Source organism: Carettochelys insculpta, chromosome 5, assembly GCF_033958435.1.
Source record: "Carettochelys insculpta isolate YL-2023 chromosome 5, ASM3395843v1, whole genome shotgun sequence".
In the NCBI taxonomy this organism is placed as follows: domain Eukaryota; kingdom Metazoa; phylum Chordata; order Testudines; family Carettochelyidae; genus Carettochelys; species Carettochelys insculpta.
The window spans coordinates 43,481,257-43,497,466 of record NC_134141.1 but is presented as its reverse complement, the minus strand read 5'-3'; the positions used below and the strand labels follow the sequence as shown (position 1 = coordinate 43,497,466).

Here is a 16,210-nt window from a genome sequence, read left to right as displayed (position 1 = left end):
GTAGCTGGTTGATGATCTGTATGCAAATGGATGCTGCTAACAGTGCCAGCAATCCACCGCCCCGGAGGGATCCCATAGCCGCACAGTCCCGTTACTTCTCTTGCTGTGCGTTTGCCCCCACCCTCAGAGCGGCCGGAGGGTCGTTCTCCTTTCTCGGCCACAGGCGGCGCTGTTCCGAACACGCCGCCTCCTCGCACCCGGATGGCCGCTGGGAACGCCGCTCTGTACCGTGGACGGGAGTGGATCCGACACCGGAAGCGGCGCTCTGTCCTCCTTCACCCTAGTCTTTGTGTTCCTTTGTCCTCCAGGGCCGCCGTCAGACGCTTGGTTGCTAGGCGGAAGTGGAGCGGCAGCGGCAGCGGTTTGATTTATAGAAGCGTCCGAGGCGGCAAAGGGCTGCGAGAGGCGGTAGCGCGAGCGGTCTTGGGCGCGGTGGTCTTTTGCTGTGTCCGCACAGAGGGGGAGACGCTGCACCTTGAGCCCTCCAGCTCGGCAGCCCCGGTTTCAACCCGGACCGGGACATCAGCAGGGCGAGGAACTCCCAGGCTGCCAGAGCCAGGCCGGTGACATCCTTCCCTGGGAACACCGATTGCACAGACAGCCCCACGGCAGACATGGTCTCCAAATCCGACCAGCTTCTGATCGTTGTCTCTATCCTGGAAGGTAAAGCACTGAGCCTGCCACTGTCCTCGGAGCCCAGGGTTGGCTCTTGCCCTTGTCCCCATTGCACGTTTGTCTCCTGGCGTCTCTGCGCTTTCTTCATCCCTCCCTTTTAACGGCGTAAATTTTGAAAGAGATAGAGTGATGGTGGATTTAGTAATCCTTAGAAATAACAAGCCAGAATGCGGGATTGCATTACCTTTAAGCAAAGTTTATGGGCTTCCTTTAACAGCAGCAGATGTATTTTTGTCTCTGTTGTCAATGTTAAAGTGCGCCATCAGAAATACACAAGAAGAGTTTGAGTACGGAAGTTACATTACACTTTAAAGCCACAGTCTCCGTTTTAATAAAATCAGAATCACTTACATTTAAATAAATGAGCAGTTATTCATTAGTTTTATTGGAAGCTCTGTGAACCAATGCTGATTCAAGTGAGCATGTTTCTCATTGTAACTGTCTTAATGGCAATAGTGGTATAGGGCCAATGTTGTGGGTTTTGTTTTTTACACACACATGCACACTTCTGTAAATTGGTAACATTAAATAGAAAAGGTTAAAGTAAATTGGTATCTTTCTACAGACATTTCTTTCTGAAAGTCCCTAACAATCTACCGTAATTCAGAATTTTTTTTATAAAAGTATGCCCAATATGTGTGAGGTTTTTTTGTATGATTATTAACCCATCTTTCTATAATTACTGTCTGCCCCCTTTTAATGTTGTTATCACATTTGATAGGTGTTTATGTATCACCAGTTTAACAGTTTTGTTTGTTTATATGTGAAAGCACTTTACAAATAAAAGCAGAGGAGACTTGGGAAAAAAAAGTGGTGTGGTGGAAGGAGAGAGAAATCCAAGCAGAATCACTGCAAGGTTTCGTATGTGTTAAAGACCACTAAAATTTTCTGACACTGTTGACATTCATGGCACTCAACTCTCATTAGCTGAGTGTTTTTAATAGCCTGTTATGAAAACTAAAATAAAAAAATTAAACTCTCACAAGAAATATGACTCCATCTTCATTTACTCTATGCCTGATTGTTTAAAAAAGACCTCAGATCACATTACAAGCTTCCATTAAGATTTGCACTAATGAACCTCTAAAGAATAGGTAAAATTCTCTACCACCAATATTCCTGTTGTGTAGCTGACTGCATTGTCTTTTCAACTATAAATGAAAGCTCTTTGTCAGGGAATAAATTATCTTGTTTATGATAGTACCAGATGCTACTTTTGTGCAACAAATTATATAAACATTGAGCCCAGGTTCTTGAGATAAAATTAGAAAATATTGCATATTATGCTAATTTAAGCGACCCAGTACGCTTCCAGAACTAATGAAAAGACAAAATACCAAAGTAAGTGCATGTAGGAGAATAAAGTTGTTCATTTGAGTAGTTGAATTCTATTCAGTAAAACTACTCACTAGTAAAGGACATGTTTCCAAGATTTGGATGAAATTAATTAAAAACCAGTTTCTCACTAAAAATTTATCACCCATATTATCTCTGGATACTTTCCTACCTGGTGTGTATTGAAGTCCACTATCTACTTTTTGGAATACCAGAAAGCAAAAATACCTTTCTAAAATTAAGATGTGGAAAGTATATTAATACACTTGAAAATAATTACAAGAAGAATGATACAGAAAACTTATTTGTATGTTGTTTGTTTTGTGACAAACACAAGTTTTCATGTTTTTAGCAGAGATGCATGATTAGCTATTTGAATATTTTCCCAGGACGCTATTTTCCCAGACGTGCAAAGCATATGCTTGTGGTAGAAGCCAAGTTTGATGGTGAGCAGCTAACTACTGATCCTGTGGATCACACAGACCAGCCAGAGTTTGCCACGGAATTGGCTTGGGAGCTTGACAGGAAAGCACTTCATCAGCACAGGTTACATTATAAAATCTACAATTCTGTCATTGTTTTTATCTGTACAGTCTGTGAAAGCTGTATGTTTGGTTTCTGAATTTTTTAGATGACAATAGTACCATCTGCTGTTTATAACTACGGTATATATTGTAAGTTTTCTACCGTGACATGGCTGCTGTAGTACAAATAAGAGGTAATGTGAGTGACACTGAAAGAGTCCAAAATTCAAACGTTAGTTTAATTTTTTTAAAAAATCTTGTAGCAGAAGAGTATTGTGCCACAATATATACAGTGGACTCACATTATACATATTATGAGAGAACTTGAGCCTAAACCATATTAAATGGGGGGGAAAAAACCCTATTATCATAATGTTTTATACTAAGAAAAGTTTGGAAACTGAGTTATGCGTTCTGTAGTGCTTGTCAGTTTACCTTGAGCATATAGAATATTGTATGTGGCGTCAAATTTATGCGTTAATATTAAAGCTCAATCTGATAGAATCCCTACACTTAGCTACTTTGCATTTTCAGTAGTAATATCACTGTTACCAGAGAAACCTTTTCACACTCGCTACTGACAAGAACATGAGTGTCCCTGCCCAAATTTATTGATAATGGATTGTGTACATTAGGGGACATTTTCTGTAGCTATGGTCACAGATGGTTGTATGTGTGGGGAACAACTTCGAGTGTTGAAGCCATTAAAAACAATGGTGTAGCTAAACTTACATCCTGCAAACATATATGAAAATAATCACAGGACCTAATCAAGTATTTAACTCAACTGTCTATTTTGCATATTTGTATCTTTTTAACCATTGAATTAACACTGAGGTGAAATTCCAGTGGAAAACCATTGTGTTGCTCATTTTGTGTATCAGTTTAACACCATACATCCAACTGTTAGCCTGCAATTTAAAAATAGGTGGTGATGAACGTTGTGTGGCTGAGAGTGGAATGCGAACCTGCCTCTCTTTCTGGTGAGGAGTAAGTTCATATAATACTACATTATCTCATCCATGAATGCTTAGACTTTAGGAGGGCGTGTTGAGCTAAACCCATTTAAAAATGATCAATATTATTGCTTAGAATAGTATTAGTTGTTTAATAATATGTACCATAATTGGATCTAAACCAGTCAAACATTTGCTGTATTTTCATATTTATTTTACCCTCTCATTTCCCTTGCTGTGAAACTCTTCATCAGTGTAGCCTGATTACAGAGATTTTTGGCATACCTTGGATGTCATTGTGGTATTCTTTCAGGCTACAGCGTACACCTATCAAACTCCAGTGTTTTGCTGTGGATCTTACATCTTCAACTAAGGAGCATGTAGGCTATATTGTACTAGACTTAAGAGCTGCTCAAGAAAAGAAGCAGGTATGTTATTTCTTATGAAAAGATGTGAACTGACATTTTGACTTCTTATTACATTTTCCATTTTTGCCGAGGTACTGTAATAATTCTTGTAAGGAACTTGCAGAGCTCTCAAATCCTACTTGAAGGACTGTTGACTCATCGGAGCACATAGTTCAAAATCTTTTCAAAAAGGGGTTCAAAGCATAAGCAAAGTACTTAAACAGTTCAATCAATCATCTCTCAAAGTACCTTCTTAGGGAAAAGATACTGGACATTGAAGGACAAATAATGGCTGTGAGGTGAAGCCAGTAAATTTTAACTAGGAATAAGGTAGACCAGGTGATATATAAGGTGAGGTAATATCTTTTTGTTTGCCCAACTTCTGTAGCTGAGAGAGACAACTGTAGGGTTGCTTTGAAAAGCTCTGTAAAAGCATGTCTCTATCAGCAACAGAGGGTGATCCAACAAAAGGTATTACTGCGAACACTGGTCTCTCTCCTATCTTGGGGCCAACATAGCACTATGACAGAAATAAATACATTTTTAACACTATGGAGTTGGATTAAACAGCCAAGGGAAGTAGCAGATTTTCCATCTCTTGATATTATCAAATCTCAGCTGGATGGATTTTTGGAAATTCATGATTTAGCTGAATGTTGGATATAGTGCTCATTACACGTGTAACTCAGTGAAATTTAATGTCTATCATATAGAAGAGGCCAGGCCAGATGATCTAATGGTCCATACTGATCGTAAACTGTGTATATACTACACCATGACTGGTCTTATCTTAGCTTGGATTCCCTTGAACCCCACATTCCCCGTCTAGTGGATTGAAGGAGACCATTCTTCTCAAGACAACTTGTGTTTCATACAGTCTTACTGCATTGGTCTGTCAGATGAGACCTTTAAAAATCAAGAATTTTCTCTATTGCAATCAGTGGCTTTATCTTGTTGAGTATGCCCAAGTATCGGAAGGAACATGTGCAGCTTTTTTTCTAGGGCTACATTTACACAAGAGGGTTTTTCTGACAAAACTGGGCTTTTGTTGGAAAAACCTGCAGAGCATCTACGTACAAAATGTGCTTTGTCAACAGTCTGTCAGCAAAACTCGGCACATCTGCCAGCAGTGTTACACCTCTCTGTGCTAGGGTATAACCCTTTTCTCGACAGTTTCCTGTCAGCAAAACAGCTGTGTAGATGCTCCAGTGTCCTTCTGTCGATAGACAGTGCATCTGGTTCACCGGGCAGCCCTATTTGCAGAGCTTCAAGTCAGCCGTTCCGTCGAGAGAGGGCTGGGCAGTCTGGCCACTCTCTGTTGACAGTGGATTGCTCTTTCCTTCTGCTTTTATGTGTAGGTGCAATCTGTCAACAGACATTTTGCTAGGAAATCCCTTCTGACAGTCACTGCTGTCGACAGATGCTTCTTGTGTAGATGTAGTCTAGGAGTCTAGCCTAAAATATAATTAGCTAATATGACTTCAGGTATATCAGTCTGTGTCTTGAGGCAATTCTTCAAAAATAATTTTTCATACCCTCTGTCCACTAAGAGAGGGCTTATGTGCCTCACAGAACTTCTGAGAGTCAGGGTGCAATCTGTTATGTAAATAGGTAAATTGATATGCAAGGAGAGGTAATGATTTGCAAAAGGTTATGCAGAGAACTGGGGCTAAATGAGGAATAGACTTCAAGTATTTTGACTCCTGCTTCTCCTGATACAGTCATTAAAAACCACCATACATTTAATCTTGTTTTTTTTTTTTTTTTTCCCTTTTTAACATTTTTCTATCTCTGTTCCTCTACATCTTCTCTGAGGTAAGCACCTCTGGTTCAGAGATCAGTTTTTACATGGATGGCAGGGATCCATCTAAAAGCTTGCTCAGAGTTTCCTAGAGTGAGGGGTAGTTTGCCCCAGGATACCTGCATCAGAGGTCTCCTAACCTTGTGGAATTTGAACACCTCGTATTGTGACCTGGCACACAGAGTCACATCACCACTTAGTTTTGGCCCAGCCACCCCCTGTCATGATGGGAAGGGTGGCTGGGTCAAATTTAGGTGAGTGGTGACTCCATGTTCCAAGTCATGAAACCTGGAGCAGTTAATCATGCCCAGCCCTGTGGGATGGCAGGTGCCTCTACAGAGTATGGGACACGCTTGGTCTCTACCTCCTGTTTTCCTCCTGCTTCCAGGTATCAGATGGTGAGGGAGAAGTTCAGTTTCAGATTTTGCTGTGAGGCCCTGTAAACCTCGGTGATCTTGCTGTAATTTGGATTTTTGCTCCACCTTAGCCTTTTCAAATGCATAGGATGTAACAAAACCAAAGCTATTATGGTAGAATGTTTTAGTGTCACAATATAATTTTAAAATAAACACTGAAGCAGGTCTTAAATCTCTTGGCAGTTAGCCTGCAGCAGAATTAATACATCCTGTAACCACATTATGTTCTTTTGCCATTCTCCTCTTTGGGCTTGTCTACACTACCACCTTCCTTCGAAGGAAGGAAGGTAATTAGAGTGCTGAGAGTTTACTAATGAAGTGCTGCCGTGCGTAGGCAGCACTTAATTAAGCAAATTCCCACCCACAGGAACTCCGAAGTTTAAACTTCGAAGTACCGGCATGCATCTATCCACGGCTCACCCGCCAGTACTTTGAAGTGCCGGGGCAACTTCGAAGTCCCCTTACTCCTCAAAATTTGGAGGAGTAAGGGGACTTCAAAGTTGCCCCAGCACTTCGAAGTGCCGGCGGGTGAACTGCAGCTAGACATGTGCCGATACTTCGGAGTTGCGTGTGGAATTTGCTTAATGAAGTGCTGCCTATGCACAGCAACACTTCATTAGTAAACTCCCAACACCCTAATTACCATCCTTCCTTCGAAGGAAGGTGGTAGTGTAGACAAGCCCAATGTTTCTTATTTTTGGAGCACATTTTATCCTCCTTTTTAAAATTCTGCAGGCACCAAAATGGTATCCTCTGCTCAGCAACAAATATACTAAATTTAAATCGGAGCTACAGATAAGCATAGTGTTGGAAACTGACACAAAAGCACCAGTGGATGGCTTTAAAGCAAAAGAAGCACCTCCCAGAGAAGGGAAAGGTTAGTAGCGTAATAAAAAAATTCATTACATTTTATTCAGAAAAGTTGTTTCATGTGCATGAAGAATGTACAGTTTATTGTAAATGATAAATTGTGTTTTGGGGCACAAGTGCGTTTTGCTTTAATTGCAAATATTTTGTATAAAAATGCTTTCTATTGCAATGCTTATAGGATATATAAAGGAAAGGATTGAGTGTGAGAGTTATTTAAGAATGGCTGTCCAGACATGTCAAAATCCTGTAGTGCATGTGCTTGTTTTTGGTTTTTTTTTTGTTTGCTTATTGTAGTAGGATGTGTATGAGGTTTCTGACATTAAAAACCAGCTGCTTATTTCCTTGACAGAATGTAGTCTGGTAGTTTATACTTTATGATTTTAAATATTGAAATTGAATAGTCCAGAAAAGAAGCACTAGAAAACAGTGTATAGACTAGCACAGCTTCCTCTCTGTTACTGGCAAACATGGGTAAGAGTTGATCAGGAAAATATAATGCAGATGATGCAATGGATTTTAAAGCAGAGGGTGTAACTTTATTAATTCCTGGTTTAAGCTGAGAGAGAGAGTGTTCTCCTGCTCAAAAACCAGTGTGACACAGACTGCCTTGGCAAACGATCCTCTTTGTAAATACCTCTTGCCTCAGATCTGACAAACTCACTGTTTTTCTATTGTGAGTAACACGTATCTCCAAATGCTTGTAACGCGTCGAGTCAAAATCTTTTTGAAACATATGTAGAGGAAAACATATATATAAAACATATGTATAAGGAAAAATATACTAACTATGCTTTTTATGGAGTGGGAGTAGAAATATGTCACCAGGAAACAGTGTCTTGTTGTCAAGTATCAGAGAGGTAGCCATGTTACTCGATATCTTCAAGGACAACAAGAAGTGCTGTGACACCTCATAGACTAGCAGATATTTTGGAGCATAAGTTTTTGTGGGCAAGGACCTGCTTCATCAGATGCATGAGTTGGCAGTGGGGGAGGGGGTTAGGTGTTTTGGGTGCTCTTGGTGTTGGCTCTTTTGGGTAAGGAGAAATTGCCACCCCAATTTGTTCTGTTACATCACTGGCCAAAGAACTTGGTTGTTTGGGCCTGCATAATACTAAGACGTTGAATGGGAAACTAGCATCGGCAGCAAGAAATAATCAAAACTACTTACAGTTTAAAAAAAGAGACTAAACAGACAAAGATGAAACCCAGTCAACATGTAACTAGTCTCCAAAGGCTCTTTTCAGTATGTCATAATGTGGGGAAAGAAACTTCCTCCATTCATTGAGGAAACCTCTTCTATGCTGTGGTCACACTAGCCCCCTTCTTTCGGAAGGAGCATGTTAATGAGGGATTTTGGAAGATACTAATGAGGCACTGACATGAATATGCAGTGCCTCATTATCATACTAGTGGCTGCACACAATTTGTAAGTGCCATTTTCAGAACACACACAGCCTGAGTAGATGGGGCCTTTTGAAAGGACCCCCTGACTTTGAAAGCCTCTCCTTCCTATTTGGTTTTAGGAAGAAGAGGCTTTCAAAATCAGGGGGTCCTTTTGACAGGACGTTTCTTAGATAGCAAAGGTAGCAGTTAAGTGTAAACCCAATTTTATGCTTCAATTTTTAATTGTAACCACTTGTTTTCACCATTCTTTATTTCTAGTTAAATCCCCATTCTTTTTGAAAACTGCTTTTGTTTAATTGTAAGTGCTCATAAGCTCTGTGTGGTTTACAAGAGCTATGGTTTAAGGTAAAATTGGGGTACACTACATCTTTGGGATTTCTCTTGACTAGCCGGGGCTGGATATACCAGGGGAATGATTGAAGGCACTCAGGGACTGGGGTATACCTGTTGCTAACCTGCAAGGCAAAATTAAGCTGATATAGCCCAGAGCAGACAGACCAGAGCAAACTCCCTTACAAAGCCTTGGGATTCCAAGTGAACCAAGTCTTTCAGTTCCTCTACTTATACCAGTCTGGCTTTAGCTCAGTCAGCCAGCAACTACACTGATGGCTGAGATGGATATCAGTCTGATGTCCCATAATGTAATTTCAGGGGGGGGGCGGGGTTTGAGTTGTTTTAAGTTAAAGAACCAATACAAAATACACAAATCTGGTGATCTGGAAGAACATAACCAAATAAATTCTCTTTATTTTTGAAGTGCCTGTTCTGATTTCTGGACTAGATCCTAAAAATATTGTACCAGTCCTGAATGAGGAGGAAGGCTATCATCAAATTGGGCCAGCAGAATACTGTAGAGAATACTTTGTTTTGTCTGTGACTATAGCATTTGCCACACAGTTGGAACAGGTAATGATTATTATTCATCTTTAAGACTATCATGTCAATGAAACTGTTGCAATATGTGGAAAAAGTAATGATTTGGCTATTTTCATTTCCTGTATTCTGGTATAAGACTTAATCTTCTTATGGTGAAAAAATAGTATTCATTTTGGGCCAGATTTAAAGTTGTGTTCTGAGGAAAGTATGCATTACTTTATATTTAATAAAACTATTTTTACTGTGTGGACAGTGTACGTTTTATCAGATCAAACCATTCATTTATTTTCTTTCAGTATTTGGGTTTGTTAATGCTGAGATAAATGTATTAAAGGTATGTTGTCATTGAGCAACCTTGACAGTTTTCTAAAATAAAGTGGGTTTTTGGGGGGGAGGGGTGTGTGTGTGTTTTATTTTGGTTAATTTGGAACTTGCCAAGTTGAGTTTTTAGGTTTTTTTTTTCTCTTGTGATTCTAAATTTAATTACAAAATCTAATCAGTCTACTCTTGTAACTGTAGCTGCAAGTTTGCATATGGATAACTTCTCCTGTCCCCCAAATAAAATGTTACTTAGCTGAAACTTGAAAACTTTTGGTCCTTCATCTTCAGAAACAGAGTTCTGCCACTTAAATTTAAGGAGGCTCTGTTTGCTGTTTCTTACAGAAATAACTCTTAAGTTATTGCTAAGATGCAAGCAGTTGAAAAAAGGCATGTTGTCCACGCAGACATGTTGTCAAAACTATCCATATGATATCTTTCATTAAATACAAACTATTTTTCAAACATAGAGATAGGTAAACTTTACAGAGATTTAACAAATGGAAAATGTAGTGTGTTCACAACAAGCTGCTTTTTGAACTACAAGGACACATCACTTTTAAATATAAGTAATACTTTCTGCCTAATTTTTAAATGATCTGTAACCCATGTTGTTTGAATTTTCTTTTAACCTTACAGAAGCAGTCTTCTTTTTCCTCAAGTAAGATTGTCAGTTTTCTGTGCCGGAATCATAGGGAAACAAAATTAGAACTTTAGAATGGAAGCTGGTTGCAATCAGAGGTTTTTGCTGTGCTGGGTAGCTTATTTGAAAGTTATAAGATCTAGTCTTTGGGGCACTGAAACGGGAATCAGGAGACCTGCGCTCTGTTTCCATCTGTACCATTGACTTGTGTGGCTTTGGAAAAGTCATTACATCTCTCCCTGTCTCTGCTCTCCCTTGCTTGATTAGATTTAAGATGCTTTTGAAACACTCTTACTACATATTTGCGCAGTTCCTACCATGTTGGGTCCTTGATTTATGTTGAGTCCTCTGGGCACTAATGTGTAATGCAAATTAAAGCTACCCCACAAATAGTCCCATTGAACTCTTTAGGATTATATATGGAGTTAAGTGCTGTGAGGCATGAGTAAGAGTGGCAGGCTCTGGCCATTAATATGGAAAGAGTTTTGCCTCTCCATCTTATACGTGGATAATAAAACATTCTTGTAGTATGGAGTTAAGGTTAGTCTGGTCTTCTGGAGTTTGAGACAGTTTTATCTGTAATATTTCTAATGCTTAGCAGATATGCAAAGGCAGCTGTAATTACTTGTATGTATAAAACAATTTTTTTTTGTTTCCCACAATTAGCTAATTCCTAGTACAATGAAACTCCCAGAACAACGGCCTGAGTTTTTCTTTTATTACTCATTACTGGGAAACGATGTAACAAATGAACCTTTCACTGATTTAATCAATCCAAACTTTGAGCCAGAGAGAGCATCAGTTCGAATACGCAGTACCGTTGAAGTCCTTCAAGCTTATTTTTCTGCTCAGCCAAAAATACAGGTAAACCATTTCTTTTTGCCTGTGGCAACCTGCATTTTAAAATTCTATTCAGATCTAAAATTATCACTCTAGAAATTAATGAAGTAAACTTCAAAATCAGTAATATTTTATAGACTGCTAATTTTTTGTCCTGTCACCTTAATTTTTTTTTAATATTATATTTTAAAATATCTCTTAGAGCTTAATTCAACTGCCACTGAAGTCAAAGAAAAATTCTCAAATGGGAGGAGTGGGCCCTAAATGAGACAGTTGATGAGCAAGTCATATGGCGGACATAACACATTTTATTTTTTCTTCTTCTGTTCTTTAAATGTGAAGTGTAGAGCAGATTTGTTTTTCTTGTTATACTTTTACTTTATTGAACTTTCAGTTTTTTTTAAATTGGCTTATATATTATTACTCTGTATATTAATTTTATTTCAGATAGTTGCATTTCACAGTAGAATAGCATTTGTTTAAAAAGAGTCATTAAACTTATATTTCTGCAGATAGGACACTGCTTCACTGGCACATTGGGAATATTTAACCCTGATGGCATCTTGCCTTGATGCAGAGTGTTTTGTTCCTTTTATATGTCTGGCACATGTTTTATAATAATTTTAAAAACTAAATTCTCATTGTAAGAAACTTTGAATTAAGCAGAATAGGCTAGATCCTCATGTGGTGTACATTGGTGTCACTCCATTGATGTGAATGGGACTATTCAGCTTAAAGTGAAGCACATACTGAAGTGCTTTACTGGATTGATACGTTGTTTTGCCAAAAGCTTTCATCATTTGCTGCTAAGGCCTATTTATTGCTAAGAAGAATCAGGTTTATTGGTAGGGTTTAATAAGAAGACAAGAAAGAGTAGCTATTTTCCCCAGGTAAACTAGATATTTATAGAAACACTTTACTCACGTGTGCAAAGCAGCAATTCTTTTTGAAATCTAGAGATGGGGGCATATATTCAATTACAGAGTAATAACCGTAAGCAAGGAATTAGAGGTGTAGAATTCAACTGGTAAGTCTAAAAATAATTATTTTTAGGTTTTTTTAAAAATAATTATTTTTAGACTGATATTTTAAATACTATATATTGGTGCATACAGATACAGTATCTTATTTTTTAACCTTGGCGTATGACACTGTGGTATAGGTAATTTTTGTATCCTGGCTATCTACTACGGTGCCTGCGTGGAGAATATCTTTATCCAGATTGATACAAAAGTTTTAAGGTCTATTTACACCACTCCAGACCTTTTACACAGTGTAAAGAAACTCGGCATGGCTGGATCTCTCAATCTTTCTCCCCGTTTTTTCTTCTTTAAGAGGTTCAGTTTCAGTCATTTAGCAGTGGGAGATGCAAACACATTTTTAATATTTTTCTGAATGCTTCTTTTTCCAATAGATCCATCTTTGCTGTGGGGACCAATCTCTTGGAAGCACAGAAATACCACTAACTGGATTGCTGAAGAAAGGAAATGTAGAGATTGATCAGCACCCAGTGGCAGTTGAAGGGGCATTCAACCTCATCCCACCAAATAGAGCCAAGCAAAAATTGCCATCATTGGCCATAGATATGGCTCCTACAGTTGGGGTATCAGTAACCTTACAAAAGGAAGGCATAAATACCCAGGTACAGTCCACTCATTTTGATTATGATTCAACTGCTGGTCTGAAAGATTAAAAAATAAGCTTAATTTTGTTAACCCACATTTTACACTTTAAACCATGAGCAGAAAAACTTTAACAAACAAGCTATAGTGTATTTGTTACTCTTCATTGCTTCATTTCTCTTTAACTATGCCGTAAGTGTAATCTCAAATTCTGTATATACAGTAGAGATTTTCAGTAAAATTATCTTTCTAAAAATGGTTTATTTTGTTCAGTCACTGATCAATTTAGACCCTTTGAGTGAGCCAGAACAGCCTCTGAAAAGAGTTTTCTCTCCTACCCGGGATAAAACAAAGAGTCCACAGCAAAGATCTCCAAGTACCCCTTGTGCCCCACTTCAGAATGGCCATTCATCTCCCACAAAAGATGAAGCAACAGATAGTGAAGTAGAAAGTCTTCAGTATGACAAGGGCACAAAACTAAACAAAAAAGGTAGGTGATTTATAAATTATAAATATTGATAGGCATAAACCAACTACTATTAAATGTTTTCAAAGCATAGACCACACACTGCTTGCTGGACCACATCCTCTCATATTTGCAATCATATCCTTGTGGTACATAAACCATTCTTATGTGATAAGAGTATTTGAAAAGTAGTTAATGTATTCTAGCTGCTTTTTTTTAATGCATATTAGCAGCTGAAAATGAGCAGAAGAGCCAACCCCTTGTGACTAGTGTTCCTTAGACCACCATTAGTCTATGGACAGAAATTTCATAGAATCATAGTACAGAAGGAATCTTCGGCAGTCAAGTCCAATCCCTGCACTCATTGCAGCCCCAGCCACCATCTGGACACCCTGACAGGTGTTTGTTCAATCTGTTTACTGATGGAGATTCCACAGCCTCCTTAGGCAATTTATTCCAGTGTTCAGCCATGCTGACAGTTAGGAAGTTTTTCCTCATGTCCAACCTAAACCTTTGTTTCTTCAATTTAAACCCATTACTGCTTGTATCCTGAGAGGTAAAGGAGGAAAACTATTCTCTCTCCTCCTCTTGGTAACCTTTTATGTACTTTAAAGCTGCTATGTGCCCTGTTAGTCTTCACTTCTCCAGACTAAACAAAGCCAACTCTTCCAATCTTTCCTTATAGGTAATGTATTCTAAACCTTAATCATTTTTTGTTGCTTTTCTCTTGGCACTTCCCCAGTTTACCTGTATCTTTCCAGAGATGTGCTGTTCAGAACAGGACACAAAATACTACAGTAGTAGTAGTAGCATCCTTCATTCTGTGTAGACTATGGATCGTGCCCTTCATAGTTCCGTTTGGCATCCTCATTTGCAGCGTTGGCTGTGACTGTGAAGACCCACACGAGAGTGACAGTCCTTGCTGCATCTGTTGCATATGTAATGGGTGTCTGGCAGGTCCTTGCTGTGCTTTCTGTGGGCTCGCTTCTCCTTTGCTAGCTGTCTGATCCTCAGCTCACCCTTCTGAAGGCCCTTGTATAGTTCCTGCCTCCATCTGCTGCGATCGTCTGCCAGCTCCTCCCAGCTGTCTGGCTTGATGTCTACTTCTCTGAGGTCTCTCTTGCAAACATCTTTGTAGCACAGCTGGGGGCGTCTGGGAGGTCTTTTGCCAGAGGCTAGCTCGCCAAACAGGATGTCTTTTGGGATCCTTACATCATTCATCCTGTGGACGTGGCCAAGCCAGTGGAGCCGCCGCTGCCTGAGGAGGGTGTGCATAGCTGGGATTCCAGCTTGCTCAAGGACGGTAGTGTTGGATGCTGTGTCCTTCCACGATATTCCAAGGATGCGCCTGAGGCAGCGCAAGTGGAAGATGTTCAGCCTCTTTTCCTGGTGGGTGTACAGGGTCCAAGTCTCGCTGCCGTAAAGGAGGGTGCTGAGGATGCAGGCTCTGTAGACTTGCATTTTGGTGTGAGTGTACAGCTTGTTGTTATTCCACACTCTCTCGCTGAGTCTGGACAGAGTTGTGGCTGCTTTACCGATCCTCCTATTTAGCTCAGTCTCCAAGGATAGGGTGTCAGTGATGGTGGACCCGAGGTAAACGAACTCGTGGACTACCTCTAACATATACTTGTCAGTGCTGATTGATGGAGAATCAGCAACGTCCTGAGCGAGTATATTTGTCTTCTTTAGGCTGATAGAGAGCCCAAAGTCCTTGCATGCTTAGGAGAACCGATCCAGCAGCTTCTGAAGCTGGTCTTCTGTGTGTGACATGACAGCAGGGTCATCTCCGAACAGCATATCTCTGATGAGGACTTCCCGCACCTTAGATTTAGCTTTCAGCCTTGCAAGATTAAACAGTTTCCTGTCAGATCTCGTGTGCAAAAAGATGCCCTCTGTTGAAGATCCAAAGGTGTGTTTAAGGAGGAGTGTGAAGAAGATCCCAAACAATGTCGGAGCAAGGACGCATCCTTGTTTGACGGCGCTCCTGATGCTGAAAGCATCCGATAATGTGCCATCGTATTGGTTCCTCTCATGTCTTTGTGGAAAGACTGGATCATCTTGAGTAACCGTGACGGACAACCTATCTTGTGGAGCAGTTTGAACAGTCCATCCCTGCTGACCAAGTCGAAGGCCTTGGTTAGGTCAATTAAGGCAATATAGAGTGGCTTCCTCTGCTCCCTGCATTTCTCCTGCAGCTGCCTCAGAGAGAAGACCATGTCAATGGTAGATCTCTCTGCGTGGAATCCGCACTGTGATTCAGGATACACCCTCTCAGCAATCTTCTGGAGTCTGCTGAGGATGACACAAGCAAACAGTTTACCTGTGATGCTTAGGAGGGAGATTCCACGGTAATTGTTGCAGTCGCTTCTATCTCCTTTGTTCTTATACAAGGTTACGATGTTAGCGTCATGCATGTCCTGTGGAACCTCTCCCTCTGTCCAGCACAGGCACAGTAGCTCATATAGGGGTTCCAGAAGAGTGTCTGTGGCACACTTGATTACCTCTGGTGGCATACCATCTGGGCCTGGGGCCTTTCCTACTGCAATGTTGTCAATGGCTTACTTCAGTTATCCACAGTTGGTTCCTGATCCAGTTCATCCATTACTGGTAGGAGTTCGACGGCGTCGAGGGCTGAGTCGACCACAATGTTCTCGCGTGAGTACAGCTCGGAGTAGTGCTCGACCCAGCACTCCATCTGTTTGGCTTTGTCAGTGATGACGTCACCAGATTTGGATTTTATCGAGGATGTGAGTGACGTAAGAATAAATTTGAATATTGGTTAGGCTAAGTCAGTCACACCAGAGCAATGGACTGGACTAAAACTAAGTCCTTTCCAATGCTCCCAGGATTTTACCCTGCGACCCTGCTCGTCGTCTACGGTGGGTCTAGTCACAACGGGGTTTCAGGGTGTGTGAACTGCGCTGCTGCGGTGTGTTTACCCAAGGAAGAAATACGGACAAGGTGTTAGGTTCAAACAGGGAGAAAGGGTTTATTTAACAAAGTAGAAGTGTGGATTATGGTAAGCTAGGTGACACAAAATATATGGACCCTTGTTTT

The 16,210-nt window shown here is 40.2% G+C and overlaps 1 protein-coding gene across 5 annotated transcripts in view; it reads left to right on the top strand.

Annotated features, from left to right (window-relative positions):
• The first annotated feature begins 317 nt into the window (after nt 1–317).
• The window catches only part of CEP120 (centrosomal protein 120), a 76,736-nt gene continuing 60,843 nt past the window's right edge, over nt 318–16,210 (top strand). For 4 of the 5 annotated variants that reach the window (XM_074995006.1, XM_074995007.1, XM_074995008.1 and 1 more), the window contains exons 1-8: nt 318–663; nt 2,400–2,556; nt 3,804–3,918; nt 6,850–6,991; nt 9,146–9,294; nt 10,892–11,089; nt 12,480–12,707; nt 12,961–13,177. In XM_074995006.1, the coding sequence (XP_074851107.1) occupies nt 615–663; nt 2,400–2,556; nt 3,804–3,918; nt 6,850–6,991; nt 9,146–9,294; nt 10,892–11,089; nt 12,480–12,707; nt 12,961–13,177 (1,255 nt within the window). In that variant the 5' untranslated portion in view covers nt 318–614. The remainder of the gene's footprint in view (nt 664–2,399; nt 2,557–3,803; nt 3,919–6,849; nt 6,992–9,145; nt 9,295–10,891; nt 11,090–12,479; nt 12,708–12,960; nt 13,178–16,210) is intronic. The other variant, XM_074995010.1, reaches the window with a different exon arrangement.